Source organism: Silene latifolia, chromosome 5 (genome assembly GCF_048544455.1).
Source record: "Silene latifolia isolate original U9 population chromosome 5, ASM4854445v1, whole genome shotgun sequence".
In the NCBI taxonomy this organism is placed as follows: domain Eukaryota; kingdom Viridiplantae; phylum Streptophyta; class Magnoliopsida; order Caryophyllales; family Caryophyllaceae; genus Silene; species Silene latifolia.
This window is the reverse complement of record NC_133530.1, coordinates 80,520,836-80,540,608: the sequence shown is the minus strand read 5'-3', so window position 1 is coordinate 80,540,608 and position 19,773 is coordinate 80,520,836. Positions and strand designations below refer to the sequence as shown.

The window sequence follows — 19,773 nt, the reverse complement described above, 5'->3', positions numbered from 1 at the left end:
TCTTTGTGAGTACCACGCCACACCGCCATTTAACCAACGATCACGGCAGCATCTAAAGAATGCCATTGAAGAGCCGATCCAGGAAGGGAGCCTCGGCAAAGTACGTTGCCAAAGGCCAAAAGACCGACGCCGACAAACGATTCGGGTAAGAAATCCGTCTTGAACGGATAGGAGTGATCCATGTTGTCATCGGGGGGGCAACGAGAACGGAGGGTCCGCTCACGGGCACAAACGGCACCTGAACGAGCTATATCAGGCCATCAACTTTGTGCCCAACACGGCGATCCCTGCTTCCAACATCCCCGATATAACCATCGGAAGGAAGGACTACGAAGGAGTCATCGCTCCTCACAAAATGACCCACTTGTAGTCAATTTGGACATATCCACCCACTGGTCAAGAGGTGCACGATTGACACAGCGCGTACACGAACATCATGTTCGGGAGTGCTTCCTCACCTCGGCCGAAAGTCGAGGACTTGAGCCCCCGCACCAACCCACTATACGACTTCTCCGGGCCGGCCCTGGTACCGCTGGGTCGATCGGACTCCGGTGACGTTCGGCGAAAAGAATGCGGCCAAGAATGTCTGGGCCGAGTTCGTGGTCATCGACGGCTCGTCCGCCTACAACGTTCTCATAGGCCGAGTCACCCTGAGCGAGGCCGACGCAGTGATGTCCATCCGGGCCCTAACACCGATGTATGTCTCGACCGGGGAAGCGCATAAGCTCGTCTCCAAAGACGAGAATGACGAGGTGGTCAACGTCCAGATAGCCGCGAGAGGATGCAACATGCAATCCCTCAAAGTGGCAAAGAAATCGGAGAAAGGGAAAAGTCTATCCTTACAACAGGAGGGCGACCTCATGGATGTAACTAGCGGTACCGACTAGGACGTTGTGCCTTTGATAGGCCATTAGGACGCGGTAACCTCGGGAATACTCTATGTAGCGGCGGAGGTGCCTAAAACATTTGTGGGCACCCCGACGCATGTTTTTACCTAAATGAAAAATCATCCAAGTCTTCCATCAAAATGTTCATTCTTCCCATAGTCACAGGAAGCGTGACGCCGACTCACACCGTCATACCGACAAGAGCGGCTAGTCTTTATCGATAGCGGATGTCGGCTCACACCGTCATACCGACAAGATTTAGCGATCTCCATGAAGAAATAGCGCGCCGTCAGATCACCCCAGTAGTAGACGCCACGGCTAGATCCACCCCAAGAGGTTGGACGCCGTCGCAGTCACCCAAGTGGTAGACGCCACTAGCCCGGTCCCATGAAGAAGTAGGCGCCGTCGCAGTCACCCCAAGTAGTAGACGCCACTAGCCACCCCAAGAGGTTGGACGCCGTCGCAATCACTCCAAGTGGTAGACGCCACGACAGTCTCATGAAGAAATAGGCGCCGTCGCAGTCACCCCAAGTAGTAGACGCCACGGCATTCACCCCAAGAGGTTGGACGCCGTCGTTAGTCACTCCAAGTGGTAGACGCCACGACAGTCTCACGAAGAAATAGGCGCCGTCGCAAGACACCACAAGTGGTAGACGCCACTAGCCGATCGAATAAGAAGCAGAATGAATGCGGCTCACACTTTGTCATTGTCACACCGACAAGAGCGGCAATCACGACCCGGTATTGATTGATACTCGCAAAGCAATCAAAATGCCTTAGAAGCGTTAACACAATTGAGATACGCTCTAGACAAGCGCCTCGGCCAAGCCGAGGCGGAAACAAAAGAGACACTCAATTAATAACGTAAGGAGACAACCCAGACGAAGACGAAGACGCTAAAAGTACAGTTGAGGCTTAAATACTAGCGCAAGAAAAAGAAGTAAGGTAAAAACCTCGGCGGGTAGGAGGCGAAGAAACGAGCTCTTATTAAAAATGTTCAACGAATTACAAGAAATTACAAGGACAAACCAAAAGACAAAAGGCTACGAATATCATCTCCCTATGTCTCTGTTGTTGCTCGCCATCGCAGTGTAGCAAACACCTTCTTCGAGGGGCAACCCAGCGGCTCCTTAGCGACCTCGGCTTCGAGCCTTTTACCTTAGCCTCGGCGGCCCTCAATCGCCCTTGCCCAATCGGCTTCCTCCTTGGCCGCTTTAGCCTTCTCGGCGATAGCAATTGCCTCCTCGGCCGCCTCTTGCTCTATCTTCACTCTCACCGCCTCCTTGACCTTCTCCTCCATGACCTTCTCCTTAGCTTCGAGCTTGTCGTCAAACGGCTCGTCAAATCGCCCCACGGAAAGGAACCTTCAAGAGGAAAGAGCTCCTCAATTACTTCCCTGGCGGTGCTTGGCGGATCCGGGTCGGAACACGAGTCGGGGAGCATTTTGGTTTGGAGCATCTCAATGTCGTCCTCCTTTTGCCTGATGATGGCCTCCTTGCTCCGGATCACCTTCCCCTGGATCCGAAATTTGCCCCTAAATTCATTCCTCTGCTGGAGATAAAGGTCGGCGTGCCTCTGAACAAGGTCACACTTCTCCAAAGAACTTTGCAACTTCGGCCGCAGCGGCCTCGGCCTTGGCTCTCTCAAGAAGGACCTCCTTTTCGGCGTCCTCCCTAAGCTTTCTCTCGGCCCAAGAGCGCTTTCTCGACATCTCCCCTAAGCCTTTGCTCATTGAGGAGATCCAGCCTCGCCTTCGCGGCCACCTTCTTAGTGACATCAAGCTCAAGAGCGGGTGAGCCACGGCCTTCTCTTGCTCTATAACGCGAGCACGGCCCTCGTTCCACCTCGCTTGACTCCTCGACCAACCTCGCACCTCCCGCCACGAGCCGGGAGGGGGAAACCTCTCGGGATGAAGAGTCGCAGTGACATTTCGATCACTAGTCTCCGGTCGGGAAAGGGAAACCTTCGGGATGAAGACCCAATGGCGACGTCATGATCATCACTGCGCGGGTTTCTCTTCCACTTGCCGCTCAATAAGAGCGGCGATCGACAACGGCCGATCTACAAAATTTAAAGAAAGCATCGTATCAACATACATCGACATGCCGAAGAGCTTTGTCATCGGCAGCGCGATGAACCGGCTAAACCGAGCCACCGGATAGATCGATCGTGCTTGGCCTTCTTGGCCGAAGGGCGATCTCCTCGTCGCCAGCGAAGCAACAGCGGCGGTAAAAGTCGCCCGCTTTCTCTTACGGACAAGGGGAGACCCCTCCTCCTCGTCAAAGTCATCCCCATTAGAGATGTAAACGATCTCCACCGTCTCCTTCGACAGGGGGGGATGGAAGGTGGAGCCGATGTCGACGCCATCACCGCCGAAGGCTTTGTTTTTCGAGTATGGCGCGGCATGTTACTAACAACCTTCGCCTGGGCCTCCACCGCATTCAAGCTTTTTCCCGCTGGTCCATAAGATCATTCGGCGACGTCCTACGGTCATGGGCGAGCCTGGGGGTGCGGGTTAGAACGGTTTTGTCTTTGTGCGGCCCATTCTGGGAGGATATCCTCGACAAGTCCCGTCCAAAGTGGTCTGCGAAAAAATAAAGGCAAGGATTAAGTAGAAGAAATAAATCGAAGTTCGAAAAAGGGAACATTAAGAGCGGTGATGGGCCTCACACCGACCCCACTCACCCCGTGCTGGGGGCTAGGTATGAGGCCGACGTGGTGAGCGGCTCATCCCGAAGAATGATCTGCGTTGGGGGAATCCATTTTTTCGACACCCCACCCTTGTCCGCCTCAAAAGCCTCATCGCCGACTTGAGCTTCTTCCGGGTGACCCATCCGTCATGCTCCGCCTTAGTCTCACACCGCAAATTCACTTGGTCTTTGAAAGGAGAGGGGCGGCGGATAGTCATCCAAGCACCTTAACATACACCCACCGATCTCTCCAGTCTTTACAAGAAGTAAGTTTGTCAACAGAAACATAACCTTTCTCCGTGTGCACACTGTACCAACCGACGCGCCAGCGATTGTGGTGGAGATAATGAAGCCGTGGAATAAATTCACCGTCGGGGCCTCCCCCTTGAAGAGACAAAGCCACACAAAGCCGACTATCGTCCTCATGGCCAACGGATGCGGTTGGGCCACGGCGCGTTCATAGCCTTAATGATGGCCATGACATACTCATTCAATGGAAACCGGAGCCCGAACTCCAAGTGTCGCATGTATACGCCGGTATGGCCCGGCGGAGGGCAACAGACGGCTCGACCCTCCTCGGGGATAACAATCTTGTACCCCCGCCAAAAAAGAAATGGCCCTCGAAAAATTTCTCACCGAACAACCGCCAACTTATGGGTCCAAGTTCGGTCAACGCGTACCTTGCAGACGTCACCGTGATCCATAACGTCTTCGCCTCACCTCTTTGGGACGAGCCTCTTGACATCATCACCAAAATCGTCTGCGTCATCATCGACATCGAGTCATCCTCCCATTCCTCCAAAATTCGAGGATCGACTTCAGGAGAAGGAGACCAGGGCCCCTGTGCCTTATCGGAGGGCGTCCAACTTCTCCCCCTCATCAAGACGCGACGGGGAACCCCGGTCCGGCTTACTAGGACCAGCATCGTGAGAAGACATGTTTACCATAAAGACTTACAAAATTAAGAAATGGGAAAGTTTGTTTGTTTACCTTAAAGAAAACACTCACGGAGTAACAACTCGAGAATTAGAAGACAAAGAAAACCCTTGAAAGTTTAGAGGAAAATTTTAGAGAATGAAATTGGTGGCCAATTTCGCGGGATAATCGCCTCTATTTATAGGGAAAAGCCCATAAAGAAGGACCAATCGAATGTTGACCCATGAGGCGTCAACCAATCAAAGCATGCGGACACGTGTCGGGCATGCAATTACGAGAATGTCAATCGTTGCAAATGATTAGACGTCAATCAATGCAACAAGAACCAAGCGTCTTCAACACGCCTATTCATATCTCCTTGCCTATTCACCTTCCTCAACAAATTCCCAAGCATCCGTTTCTCCGACATCATGGTCAACCAAGCTAAGTAGCGCCGGCCGGGGGCAATCAAAAACAACCAAGCACGCTCAATCCCGGTCTCCCGGCGTCACTTTCTTTTCCACATAGGATGCCCTTTACACATCCATGTGGAGGGGGATATGGTACGGCCTAAGAAAGACCAGGCCGAGGTAAAAGAAGCCGCGAGAAGAAGCCGATCGAGAAATTTTCCGCAAAATACTTACGCAGAATATACGCTCAAACGTACATCGGAGCCCATACCACGGCATAGACTACGCTGGGGCAAATTGATGGGGCATATTTCGCACCGCCGACCAAGTCAACATATTGAGCAAGGTCAAAGATATCCACAAACAAGTCAACGACTTAGACACCCCTAGCCGTCTGCGACCCATCGGCTGTCACTGGTCTCGGCATGGCAACTTGCAGTAGGGGCACATACCCGCGTACGCATATCCAAGACCCCTCGGCGGTGAGTCAACAGGGCCCGTCGGCCTGCCATAGGTCCTCGGCCGAGGGTAGATCGATCTTTCCACCGCTAGCCACTTGGCCACTTGGCCACTACGTGACAAAAGGTGAAAGCCTATAAATACTCCTCAACCTTCATTGAGGAAAGGATCGAACAAATACACAACTAAACCTAAATACACTATTCATCTGGTAATATCTTCCTTATCTCTCTACAATATACATTGAGCCAAGTAACAACTTATCCTTTAAGTTTCTCGACTTGAGCGTCGGAGTGAGTACGCTTGGCACAAAGCCAAGCCCTCAGTTCGTTCATTGTTGCAGGAGAGGCCGAGAGGAACGAATCAGACCAAAGGAGAATCCAACTCAAGACATCATTCAACAAGCCACGGGTGGTAACTATACATGCTCTGGAATTACACCCGGAACAGCATTAATTCTGTTAGTTTCTTTACCATTGTCATATGAGAATTTTGTTTTATTGTGGGTAAAGATACTGTGTCTCTAGATGATGTTAGGTCGTCTCTTCATACTAGAGAACTGCACCATATGGCGGCTGGTACAAGTACAGACAATCAGGCTACAGGGTTAGAAGCCATCGGGAGTTATGGATAGGGAAACTCGGGGAAGTAAAGTATAAGAAGCCTTCTTATTCGGGTTCTTCTAATTCTGCTGGTACTTCAGGTACTTCTGTTTCTAAGGGTCCTAAACCTACTGATGTTTGTAACTAGTGTAAAGGAAAGGGGCATTGGAAATTTGATTGCCCCAAGAAAGATAAATAGAACAAGTCTGGTACTGCTGGTGTAGCAAATGCAGATGCAGAGGAAGATGATTATGCTCTAGTTACTGATAGAGGGTCACACATCATACTGGTGTGTGAATTCTAGATTCTGGAGCATCTTACCATATATGCCCGCGCAAAAAGTGGCTTACAACTTATGAACAAGTAGATGGAGGCAATATTTCTATGGCCAACAGTGTTGTTTGCAGAATAGTTGGAATCGGCCCAGTCAGGATACATACACATGATGGTAAATTCTTCACATTGAACGAAGTTAGACATGTTCCACTGATGACTAAGAATCTGATCTCCTTAAGTACGTTAGACAGTAAGGGTTTCAGTTTTCAAGGTGTAGGTAGAGTTCTGAACGTCTGCAAAGCTTCGAATGTGGTTCTGAGAGGTATCAAGCATGGTACTCTATATTATCTTCAGGGATCTACTCTGTCAGGTTCTGTTGTTGTTAGCTCCTCAGATATTCATAAAGAAGATTTGACTAAGTTGTGGCATATGAGGCTTGGTCATATGAGTGAAATGGGGATGCATACTCTGTCAAAAGAAGATCTTCTGTGTGGTCACAAGGTTAAGAATCCGGATTTGTGTGAGAATTGTGTATTTTGGAAGCTACATTGCATCAAGTTTTCTAAAGCAGTGCATAGGACAAAAGGCACACTTGATTACACCCATTCTGATTGCTGGCGTCCTTCTAAGGTGGAGTTTTTGGGAGATCACAGGTATTTTGTGTCAATTATTAATGATTATTCAAGGAAGACTTAGATTTATTTGATGAAGCACAAAAACGAAGCCTTTACTCACTTTAAGCAGTGGAAGACATTAATGGAGAATCAAACTGGGAAGAAGGTCAAGAGGCTGCGAACTGATAACGGCCCAGAGTTTTGTTGTTCGAGTTCGACGAGTTCGCAAGAATTAAGGGATTGCTAGACATCGTACGGTCCGAGATACACCTCAGCACAATGGTGTAGCAGAGCAAATGAACCAGACACTTCTGGAGAGGGCAAGGTGCATGCTCTCTAATGCTGGACTAACAAGAAGATTCTGGGCAGAAGCAGTTAGTACAACATGTTAGTTGATAAATCGAGGAACTCACACGAGTCCGATTCTCAAAACTCCATTTGAGATGTGGTCTAGTAAGTTTGCTGACTATTCTATTTTAAGAGCTTTTGGTAATACTGCTTATTATCATGTTAGTGAGGGTAAGCTTGAACCACGAGCTAAAAAGAGAGTATTCATGGGCTATGGGGATGGTGTCAAGAGATACCGCATCTGGTCTCCATCTGAAGGTAGGGTTATTCTGAGTAGAAATGTTGTCTTTGATGAAAATTCTATGGTAAATCCTACTGTGAAATCTATTATTTTGTCAGATAGTAGTAGTAGTGTTGATAAAGAGGTGGAGTAGCAAGACACTCTTGATAAGAGTGTACCACAGGAAGAAGATCAACCACTACAGTCCGAATCCGAATCTGTACCATCAGGTTCTTCATTACCAGTTCCGAATCAGCAAAGTTTTGCATGTGAGCGATCAATCAGGCCTAATTTTGGTAAGCTTCCGAATAGACTTGTTTTGAAGATATGGTGGGTTATGCACTTCAGGTTGCTGAGGAGGTGGATCCTGACTTACATGAGCCATCCACCTTCAAAGAAGCAGTTAAATGTTCTGAATCTGCCGAATGGGGCTTGTTGCCATGGGAGATGAGATGGAGCCACTTCAAAAGAAATAGACCTGGAAATTATCCAAGAAGCTTGAAGGCAGAAAGATTGTTACTTGTAAATGGGTCTTCAAGAAAAAAAGAAGGAGAAACTGCTGCTGAGGGTATAAGGTATAAAGCTCGATTGGTAGCTCGTGGGTTCAGTCAGAAAGAGGGGGTAGACTATAATGAGATTTTTTCACCAGTGGTCAAACATACTTCCATCTGAGTGTTACTAGCAATAGTTCCACATCAAGATTTAGAACTCGAACAGCTAGATGTGAAGACAGCTTTCCTACATGGAGAGTTAGAAAACGAGATATACATGACTCAGCCAGACGATTTCCAGGTTCCGGGTAAAGAAGACTACGTTTGTAAGCTGAAGAAGTCCTTATATGAGCTAAAACAATCACCGAGGCAGTGGTATAAAAGGTTCGACAGCTACATGTTGGAAATTGGCCACAATAGGAGTCTATATGATTGGTGTGTTTATTACTAACAAGGTAAAGAATAGATCTCTCATTTATCTGATCCTATATGTAGACGATATGTTCATAGCTTTAGAGAGCAGGTCTGATGTTCAGAAATTGAAGGGTCTTCTCAGTGTTGAGTTTGAGATGAAAGATTTGGGTGCAGCAAGAAAAATTCTAGGAATGGAGATATACAGGGATAGGAGCAAGAATAAGCTTTTCTTATCTAAAAAAGGCTATATTAAGAAGGTACTGTCAAGGTTTGCCATGTCTACTGCTAAATCCATTATAGATACTCCTAGTGCATCAAATGCACATCTGTATGTTGCTTTCGCGCCTAAATCAGCTAAAGAAAGGGAGTACATGTCCCGAGTTCCGTACTCTAGTGCAGTGGGTAGCTTGATATATGCTATGGTCTGCACTAGATATGATCTAGCGCAGTTAGTCAGTGTGGTGAGCCGGTTTATGGGTGATCCAGGTAAAGAGCACTGACAAGCTGTGTAGAGAATTTCCCGGTACCTTACGGGTACATTTGATGTTGGTCTCATTTATGGAGGTGAAAGAGAGTGCCTTGTGTAAGGGTACTCGGATTCTGATTATGCAGGAGATGTTGACAGCATACGATCAATGACTGGTTATGTTTTCACTCTTGGTGGTTCAGTCGTCAGTGCAATATGCTGGCTAAAGATCAACATGTTTACCAAGCCAGTTGTATTCTGTGACAGTCTTAGTGCAATATGCTTGGCTATCTGGGTCTACATCAGGAGCAAGCAATTGTATTCTGTGACAGTCTTTGTGCAATATGCTTAGCTAAAGATCATGTCCATCATGAGAGGACTAAGCATATAGATGTGAGATATCACTTTCTGAGAAATGAGAAGAGGATTAAGGTGAACAAAGTGGGTACTACTGATAACCCAGCTGACATGTTTACCAAGCCAGTTCCGCATAGCAAGTTCCAACACTATTTGGACTTGCTAAATATCTGAAGTCTATAATTGCCCCTTGTGGGCAATATCTGAGGGGGAAGGGAGAAAAGTTTTCTGGTACATCTGGCATCTATAAGGGTGTATCTGATACATCTGTCTGTTTGTGAGAGAATTCAAGTTTAGGTGGAGATTTGTTGGGTTTGTGCCTTGAATCTGTTAATCGCCGCTTCGAACGACTATGCCCTGTTATTGGGCCTTATTAGGTCATTCTGTATTAGGTCTTAGAGAGTAGTATATAAACTCTCTAAGCCTCTCCCTAGCAGTCATGCTTATCATACCGTCTGAATCTGTAATCTGAAAACTCCTCACATATCAATAAAACTCTCTCCCTTCTGCCCTATGGACTTAACTAACACACCGTTAATGGACCACGTAAATATGTGCGTTGCTTTCTTTATTGTTCTTTATTCGTCTTTCTTGATTCTGTTATAACAGAACTCATGTCTAATTATTACGAGTTGTATATTATGTCGTTATGTCCTAGTGTCTTCTCTCCAACATTCCTTCATTACATGAATTATTTCCCTTCTTTCAAGGAAAATGATATTTTTTTTAAGTTTTAGTTAATGGTGTGATTCGAATTGATTTATGTTTCATAATAACCACCACTTTCTCGCTCTACCTTTATCTCTCTACCTTTCCTCTTCCCCTAAGGATCCCTTGAACTACTACCACCGCCATCCCCTACCATCCCTGCCTTCACCTCGGGTACCGCCGTAGGTTTGGCTGTTTACAGCCGATCTTTGGCGGTTTCCGTTGCTCGATCTCGATTTAGCTTTTTAATTTGATCGCAGCCACTGATTTTTCCACCTTTTTATGTCTGCATGTGACTCTATCCGCCTCCGCCTTACCGGTATCTTCGGTTACAGTTTGTCCCCTTCATCTCGGGTCCGCTTATCTCTCTTGGTATGTTCTTGACTGGCTTAATCTTTATCCTTTTGAAGGTTTTCATGTTTCTGATCGTAATTTCAAGCTTGTTTTTGGATTATGAGCTTCTTGAGTGGATGAGAGTTTTGGCTCTTCTGATTTTGCTCTCTGATCGATTCCGAGTGTTTTGTCCGTCTTCAGGATGTCGCTTGATTGGTAACCATGGGGTTTTTTCTTTGTTGGTTTCACTTCTTCTTGATGACAGTTTATGTGTCACCTGTGTTAGTTTGGGTGTTTATCTTCCTTAATTCATCAAGGAGGTGATTGCTTTTAGTTCCTTGGGTTGGGGCATTTTCCTGCCATATTTGGATTTTTGTCAGGAGGTTAGTGGGGTCTATATGTGGCTTGCGGTTTATGCTTTTTCCGTGATCGAGCGTCTTTTGGGTGGGTAGTCTGGATTGGTATTGGTGGAATTGGCGTGGTCGTAGTAGTTCTTTCGCCTATTACTGTTATCGTTTTCCTGTCTCGACTTTTTATCCGTCCCCTTTACTCTCTGGTTTTCTTGTTCTCAAGTTCTTGTTTCAATGGATTATCAATCGCTTCTTCTCAATCTCAGTGAAGTGTTTATTTTCGATGACAATGATATGGAGGATGAGGATTTAATTATGAGTATGGGTGAGCCATCTATATACACTATACAAATGATGAAAGATAAGGGCAATTCTCTTTTCAAGGAACAAAATTTTCTCTAGCAGTCAGCCTTTACAAACAAGCTCTTAATCTCTTATGTTTTCTTAGCTTTTCGACCTCTCGTGATCAGCATACTACATATTCCCTAGCTCTATCTCTGGTCCTTAATCTTGCGGCTTGCGAATTGAAACTCTCTCACTATAATCAGGTCTGTTTTTACTGCAATTTTGTCTTAAAATTTGATCCCTGCAATGTTAAAGCTCTTTACCGTAGAGGCTTTGCTTATAAACAGTCAAATTTCCTCATGGAGGCTCTGAAGGACTTTGAGCATGTTGTACAATTTGAGCCGAACAATAAAGAAGCTAATCGTGAGCTTCTTGTCGTGGTTGACAGATTGGTAGTGAACCATAACGGGAAACAGGTTGCTTTTCAGTTTGACCCGTTAGCCACTCCAAGTAAAGGTAAGAAACCTCTTCTTGCAGTTGACAAGTGTGAAGTAGCATCTTCTAGTAATGTTCCGATGTTCAACAATGGGGTTGATACTGATCGTGCAGATGAGATTAATTCTGATAGTAACATGGATTTTAATCTCAATTGTGAACCTGACCCACCTTTGGCAGCTGAAGATAAAGGCAATACCTCCCATCCCTTTACCGCGAAACCTTTAAATTACACTTTCTCCAATAAAAAACAAAATAGGAACAAATTATATCTTTCGTCTCAAGACTATGAAAAATTGTTGCTTGGGAGGAATCTCCAGTTTTTCAACCCAGGATCTTTGTCTTATTTGAGGGTTCGGCCCCTCGTGTCTAAAAACTCTATCCAGACGGTAACTCCCCTTGAAGAACATTCAAGGGAAGCAATAGTTCCTTCTTCTCTTCCTTTGTACGCGGAGGAATATGAGAAAATTGATTCTAAACCTATGAGTACTGGGTTGGCCCACGAAGAGGTTATTCTTCAAGTGGATAAGAAGCTACGACTATCGTCTGACCTTTCGCTAGCTAGTAAGGTCTCCATGGTTCAATTTCAATTTGCTGCGGTCCAAGATAATTTATGCAGGAGACGTAGTCGTAAGGTGGATTACCCTTATTGCCATGGTCGGGTGGCTCGAGCTGGTGTTAATTTGAAGAAAAGATCTCAGGTTTCTGTCAACCATTCTGTTTTTCTTCGCAGGTACTCCAACACCGGTGGTGCGGTTAAAACATCTAAACGAAAGGAGGTTCAGATGATTCAGTTTGAAGACTATTATCATCCTCCCTCTAAGAAGTGTCGTCTTTCTGTTAATTACTCTTGTAATATTAGCTCTGTTTGTTGTTGGATTTCTGGTAGCTATGGGGTCTCTAATACACCCCAGTTTGTATGGTAGGTATGTAATCGGATACTATGTATTCTCCTTTTTTACCGTTTCTATAAAATAGTACACGTTTGTCTAAAAAAAAAAAAAACAATGAGCCTAGTTCAGAATCATCCAAGATGCTAATACGCAAATCGATCTATCAAGGCTCTCACAACCTAATTTAAGGCGGCATTGTTTACATTAAACAATAATAACAATCGATTCTACAATCGTGACCAATACCTAAATTAAACACGAGGCTATATGTGGAAGTTAAATTAGCATCAACAACCACCCCAAAACAACTTCAATTGCGTAATTATTTATTGAACTTTTGAGAGTTTTTAATTTCTTTGTTATTGCCGTATCTGCTCACGCACTAAGTCAAAGAGCATCTCCAATGGTTTAGCCTGAGGACTTGTTTGCAATTTTACGGAATTGTAATCTAGTAGTTCAAGCATTGAAGTTGGCCCATGTAGATTAGCTTTGCTCAAATGGACCCACAAAGTTTTTGAGCTAGTAGCTTTATGGAGCTAGTTGCTTAAATTGACCCACAAGAAGCACATAGTTAATTAAGAAAACATTTGTCACACTTATTAAGTTTTAATTTTATGTTTAAAATTAAGAATTAAATAAAGAGTAAATTAAATTTTACTCCCTTTTGAAATAACTTTTTTAAAATTACTCCATTTTGATCTTTTTTTAAATTACTCCTTTAAGTTCCATTTTTTGCTAAAATTACTCCCTAAGTTGCATTTTTTGCTAAAATTACTCACTAAGTTGCATTAATTTTTTCATAAAATTGTTTCAAAACTCACAATTTAAGTGATTTATTTCCTCTGTTTTAAACAACCCCCCCCCCCCCCCCCCCTCCCCCACATTTGTCTACATAGTTACACCTTTCAAAGTATAGATTGGCTAAGGCACAAACGGAATAACTTCAAAAACAGACGAAATAAGTCACTTAAATTGGTGTTTGGGAACAATTTTAGCAAAACTTGTAAGTTAAGGAAATAATTTTAGCAAAAAGTTTTAAAAGGGAGTAATTTAAAAAAAACAATTGATTTCAAAAGGGAGTAAAATCTAATTTACTCTTAAATCCCCTATTTACTAAATGAATAGGTGATTCTACTTTTTTTTCCCGCCTAAACTATATTAACTTTTAATTGGGCCTTTATTTTTGCATTCTACTAAACGCACTTGGGTCAATTATGCAAACTCAAAAAATATAATGTAATGTATTAACAAGGATTTACTCAATCATTACTATAATTAAATTATCTCATTAATTCATAATATATTAACAAGAATTTCATCAATCATTGCCAAAATTAACTTGAATAATAAACATGTAAAGCTGGAAGATTTAGTTGATTGGTTACAGCATCAATTATTCTCCTTATACTAAAAGAATAAGTCTATCCAAAAGTTTTATCTCCAAATCTACTAATACTTGAAAAAGAAGGATACAAATGAATATATATGGGTGTTACAAATTTCTCTATTTTAATAAGGAAAAGAATAAAAATTAAATTATTCTATGTGATATACTTAAAGGGTAACACTAATTTTGTAATTAAAAAAAACAAAAAAAAAAACTAAATAATATTTGAGACCATGACACTCTTAATTAACTTATTTTAAATAAGTATGAAGCAAAAATTGAAAAATAGAGAAACATAGAAAAAATTCCTAAAGTATTTTATTCAAATAATTATTTCCCTTAAATCCTAAGAGTTTAATTAAAGTAAAAAACCATTCGATAATGCCCTATATACTAAGAGAATAGCTTTGTTTGGTAAATGACATATTGGCCAAATTTCAACATATTGGAGAGGTTTAGCATGTTTGACTTACGAATATGTTATTTAGAGCGTTTGGTTAATGACATATTGAAATAGCATATTGGGGTCCAATATGCTATTTTGCAATATGCTGCTCTTACTAGCATATTAGGTTAGCGGATTAGAAAGAAAAAATATTGTCTTATTTACCCCCTTAAAAATATTAACCTTCCTTTTATATATTTAGTAAATAATTTATTCATATCCTTATTTGTCATTTTACAAAGAATCTAAACAATATGCTAATCTAAAACTGTCAATTACCAAACACCTCTAAAACAATTTTGCTAAATAAATGTGCTACTCAAACCCGCTAAATCGTTATGCTAGTCAAATCTGCTTTCTAAATCTGCTTCTGTTAATATTAATCTGCTGTTTACCAAACATGGCCTAAAACTTCTCTAAAGTTTTCCCTCCAAAATGTTCAAGCTTATATATGGAAATAAATTAGATTTTCATTTATTAAACTAATTTCTCATTTAGAATAATCTTCTCATCATTAAACATAAAAATATAATCTTTTAACAAAAATAAAACAAAATTGGTATAAAACTATATTACTCCTATTATTAACTTCGTGACGAAAAACGAATTTATTAATTTGAGGTAGTTAAAATATTTTCATAAAAAACACAGTTCATAGAATTGCTCAATTCTCATGATTAATTTTACGATTAATTTTTTTTACAAAAATTCATGAGATATAAATTTAAAATCTATAAGTATTACAGTAAAAATTAAAAAGTCTATATGTACCGCGCATTTGCGCGGGATCTACACTAGTACACTAGTAATTAATTAAATAAATAGGAGAGTGTTAAGTAGGTCCAATCAAGTTAGTAGTAAATTGACTTAACCATTGAACTAAATTGTAGTTTGAAATTATTATACCTCTAAAAAAATTGATGTGGCAAAGACCAAGGAAAGAGAAATGGGTTAATTACTAAATGACAAGTGGAACAAATTGAGTGTGAATGATGAAATTGCTTATCAAGTTCATTCTTAGAATAGAAAGGACAAGAAATCACTCAGACACCCCAATATAAAAAAAAAGACGACAAATGACCGGGAGAGAGGGATTGGGGGAGTATCAATTAGCTTATCATTGGAGATGCTCTAACTAGAACTCTTTTTAGCTCAAATGAAGATAAGTTGGAAGATACTTAGAAATTCAACTAAATGGATTGAAACTTCTTACCTCAAAAGTCCAGAAGAACAAGGCTTAGCATTACATACACGTACCTTTAAAAGGAATATGTTCATCTTCAATGAGCTTTACACTTGCGGCATATAACCAATGGCTGCAAGTACTATAACACCTCACAGTAATCAGTGGAATGCCAACTTCCTTAGCTAAACTATTAGCGAATCCCAGCCACCCATCAACAAATAAACACGTAACGGAAGTACCAACCGATAGCATCCCTCTAAGAAAGGGTTCTGCTGTCAATACAAACCCCTTAATTGCGGCCCAAGACCCGTCCCCACCGGTCCTAGGATGGTCATCAGGCAACCCATCCGATACTGCCTCAAATCTAAACCCCGGGAATCGAGCAAACCGCGCCTGGATAGAATTGTTAAGGCGCTGGTGGACGTAGGTCGTACTTAATAACGTTACGTTGAGTTTAGCTAGGCAAAGTAGTTCGGCAAGATGAAACATTGGTGTCACATTGCCTTGTATAGGGTCTGGAATTATGACGACGTGAGGTGTGAAAGAGTTTTGGTGTTCCATTTTCGTGTGTCTGGATTTGGTGCTGGTTATCCGGTTACAGAAGCGAGGATTTCGTTTTTCTTATAGCTCTGTGATCAGTGTATACAGTTTACTCCCTTGATGAATTTGAGATTTTCGCACTAAGGTAGTGGTAGCAGATGCAATAATTGAGATATTTGAGATTAGTTTAGTTGTTTACAGCGAATAAGGATATTCTCCATTTCCAATAAAGAAATGGAAGTTCATTATTTTTTAATAGTTCTAATCAAAGCCTAGATAGATCCCGTGGTTGTTAATACACTTGAGTAGGAAAAGGTAAATGAATGAAAATGAAATATATAATATAAAACGGATGTATTAGAGAGGAAATGGAGAGAATCTAAATTGGTCTATGGGTAATCTTTGGACATCGGGCGTCATGTGAAAAGACCCACATATTCTCAATATGAATATCCCACGTTTATAGAAGAGAAGAGAGTTTATCAATATATAAGCAATTAACAATTGATTTTAGAGTGAAATACGTGTAAAACGGATTCTTCCTCCTCTATTTAAGGTGACCAAGACCTATTTGCATAATTTAAAATGCAATTTAAAAATTAATAATTGTAATATAATTATATGTTTATGAAATGAGTTGCTCTCAATATTGACGGTGCTTCTAAAGGGAATCCTGGTTTATCAGGTGCAGGGGGTGTTTTTAGAGATACCGCAGGGAATATTTTGGCTGCTTTTACGGAAAGATTGGGGCTTGCAACAATGACGAGAGCGGAGTTGATGACTCTTATTAAGAGAGGCTTGGTCATAGGAAAGGAGAGATTTTTTCACAAGCTAGTTATTCAAACTGATTCTCAAACTGTTATCAATATGTTGAAAGCGGTGGACATGCTGCCTTCCGCCCATGCTCATCTTGTCCAAATTTGCAAATGCTTCCTCAATGACCACCCGGGGAAGGTAGAAATACACCATATCTATAGAGAAGCGAATGCGTGTGCTGATTAGCTAGCTAATGTTGGAGTGAATCAGACGCAGCAGGTGGTAGTGTGGGAACCTGATGATATACCGAATTATTTATTTCGGTTGATGCAACAAGATGTTGGAGGGGTGTCATGGCTGAGGATTGTTCCGTTCCATGCTACCTAGTTTCCTGTTTTTTGTTAGTTTCGTTTCTAGTTTGTTAATTTTCTAGTTTTTCTTAGTGCTTTTATCTTATATGGGTTTTATCCGTTTCATGTAACCAAAAAAAAAAATGGAATATATTACGTTTATTTAAGAGATGAATCGAATAAAATTCAACCAATTGACAAGAAATGAAAAGAGGAAATGGACCAAAAGAAATGGGTAGGATCTAGGTTCATAATGACCGACCTATTCCCCCATCTTTTTTATTAACTCATATGTACAAGAGGGATGATACTTGAAACATTTTAATATTAAGACGATACATTCATCTTAATGGAGACAAATTATCCTTATTTTCTATAAGTCATTGGGTAAAGTCGTTATTTTATCATTTTTTTAACATTCCAATTTATAATTAAATTGCCAATAATTAAAAAGAAAAAGTATAAAAAAGAGTAGAATTACCTTGAAAGGGTACTTGTCCAAGTTGAATAAGATTAGGAGTAGAGAAATAAGCCCAAACACAGCAAGCACTAGGACACCTAAACGAAATCACTGGTATCCCACATTCATTTCCCACTTGATACGCAAAACTCAACCATCCATCTACAACCATACAACTAACATCACCCCCATTTATCATTTTTTGTAAAATGGGCGTAGCATCCACTGCTAAGCCTTGAACTAACTCGGCTATCCACCCCATCAAGTCTTCGTGACAGGTCAATTGTCGCGAAGGTGGTTCGTTTGGTATTGGCTGGAATCTAAATCCCGGGTATCCAGCAAAGCGGGTTTTCGTGTCGGTATACAGAGTTAGACGTTCAAGGTATTGAGTTGTTATGAATAAGGTAACTTGAAAATTTGCATGACAAAAAAGTTGAGCAAGGTTTAACATAGGTGTTATATGGCCTTGTGCTGGTAGTGGAAATATGATTACATGAGGTGAAGTTGATGAGCTTTGATTATCCATGCCAATATCTCTATTTTGAGATATGAAATGAATGATTTACTTACAGTTTTGAGATAGAATTGTTAAGGTTAAGAAACCCTTTGTTTTTATGTGTGGCGGTGAAGATCATAGAGTTATCATCAATATTAATACATTGAAGCCAATTTCAAATTTTTCCTACCACCCTCATAATTTCGTGCGTCTATGTCGGCAAATGTTACTCGATACTTCTTCTGAAAAATTATTTGGGCACGTGCGATTTGTAGAAAACTATGTATGTATGTAACACATTTTTTGCATTAAAAAGTGTAAAGTAATTCGATAATTTACTGCGTTAAAAATTTTATTGGAAAAGTTTTTCTTTCGTCTCAGTCATTTATTTACCTTTAATTAAAATACTCCTTACAGAAAAATAAAAGTTAAACAAATAATTAAGATACAAAAATATAAAAAATAAACAAATACTAATTGAAGAGTTGAGACTGAGAGAGCAGACTTTATATGGAAAAACTTTTCATACATAGTTATGGACATAATAAAAAATGTAATCCTTTGCTCACAAATTCTCATTATAGACGGACACTATCCGTCTATACGTATAGACGGATACCATTTTCCCTCACAAAATACCCATTTGTCATAAAGTGGAAAGCACATGGGAGTGCCCCACCTTGTCCCCCTACCCATTTTATTAGAGGTCTTTACCCGTCTGTTCGCCCTACCCGTCTATACCAAGACCTATTGTCCTTTGCTTGTTTTTCAATTATGTATTTTGCTTTTTTTTTGGGGAAATAACATTAAAAGTTTATTCATATTGTGAGTTCTCGAGATTTAATCTGTCTTTTCTTCTCGTCCTCTCTCATTATGTCAAGTTTCTGTTCATGTTTTTGTTTTGCCCAAAACTTAATTTCAAAGTAAGAGGTTAGAAATTGCTACAACTACACATTATCGAACATAAAGTAGTGCAAACTGTAAATTCGTTGTAGAAAGATGTACCTCCCTCCGTCTTAGTAATTTGTTTATCTTTTATTTCGTATATTTATTGTGAGGGGTATTTTAATTAAAGGTAAACAAATGAACAAAACGAATGCAATATTCCATATAACTGGTATACAAATCAATCAGACTCTTATTCTTATACCTCTTTCTATTGTGCTCTAAATCTGTAAAATGAGTGTAATATAATTATCAAAGAAAACTCAACTAAATTATGAACTTGGAAATAAAAGATAAGCATGAAAACGAATTAATTCACATTAACCATATAAACATTGTAAGTAAGTATAATATAACATTCAGTTCAAGCTCAAAAATAAAAGATGGAGAGCCGACACATGGAGTATAGGGAGATACATGTGGGAGTTGGTGGATGGGAATAGAAGTTAAGGTATAAGTTGGTAAATTTGGAAATAACAAAATTTGGGAAGGTTATCATTGTCCAACCATAAAATATGTGGGGTATCAAATAAATGTTACGCAAATCTTATGGAAGACATTCTCCTTTTTTATATAGGTAATAGGAAAAATATTTGGGTCTGATGGTTGAGGCCGAACTATTATAAATATTACTATTACACTCCCTCACTCAAATGCTCGTTGAGCTTGAAGAGTGGTTAGTTGTGCACCGGCTCCCCCATACTGTGTGCTAGGTTTCCATTTCGAGTTTTTGAGGAGTTTTGAGGTTGCCAGGATTTGAACCCGTGTTTTATATATTTTTTTTTTTTAACTGAATGAGGTGATCATTAGTGACTGAAACGATTACAATATATACCAGAATGCCTTGGGAAACAATCCAAGTATATTCCACATGAATAATATCCTAACAAATATATTATCTTAACCATAATATATTTTCCTAATTTCTTAATATAATATTCTACCTAATATTCTCTAATACACACCCTCAATCAAAGCGAGAGTAAACGGATACT

General features: G+C 41.0%; 1 protein-coding gene across 1 annotated transcript in view; it reads right to left on the bottom strand.

The window, feature by feature from the left end:
• The window catches only part of LOC141657618 (7-deoxyloganetic acid glucosyltransferase-like), a 29,894-nt gene extending 11,927 nt beyond the window's left edge, over window positions 1–17,967 (bottom strand). The window contains exon 1 of the mRNA XM_074464904.1: window positions 17,359–17,967. Within this exon, the coding sequence (XP_074321005.1) occupies window positions 17,359–17,863 (505 nt within the window). The 5' untranslated portion in view covers window positions 17,864–17,967. The remainder of the gene's footprint in view (window positions 1–17,358) is intronic.
• Between the last annotated feature and the right edge of the window lie 1,806 nt (window positions 17,968–19,773).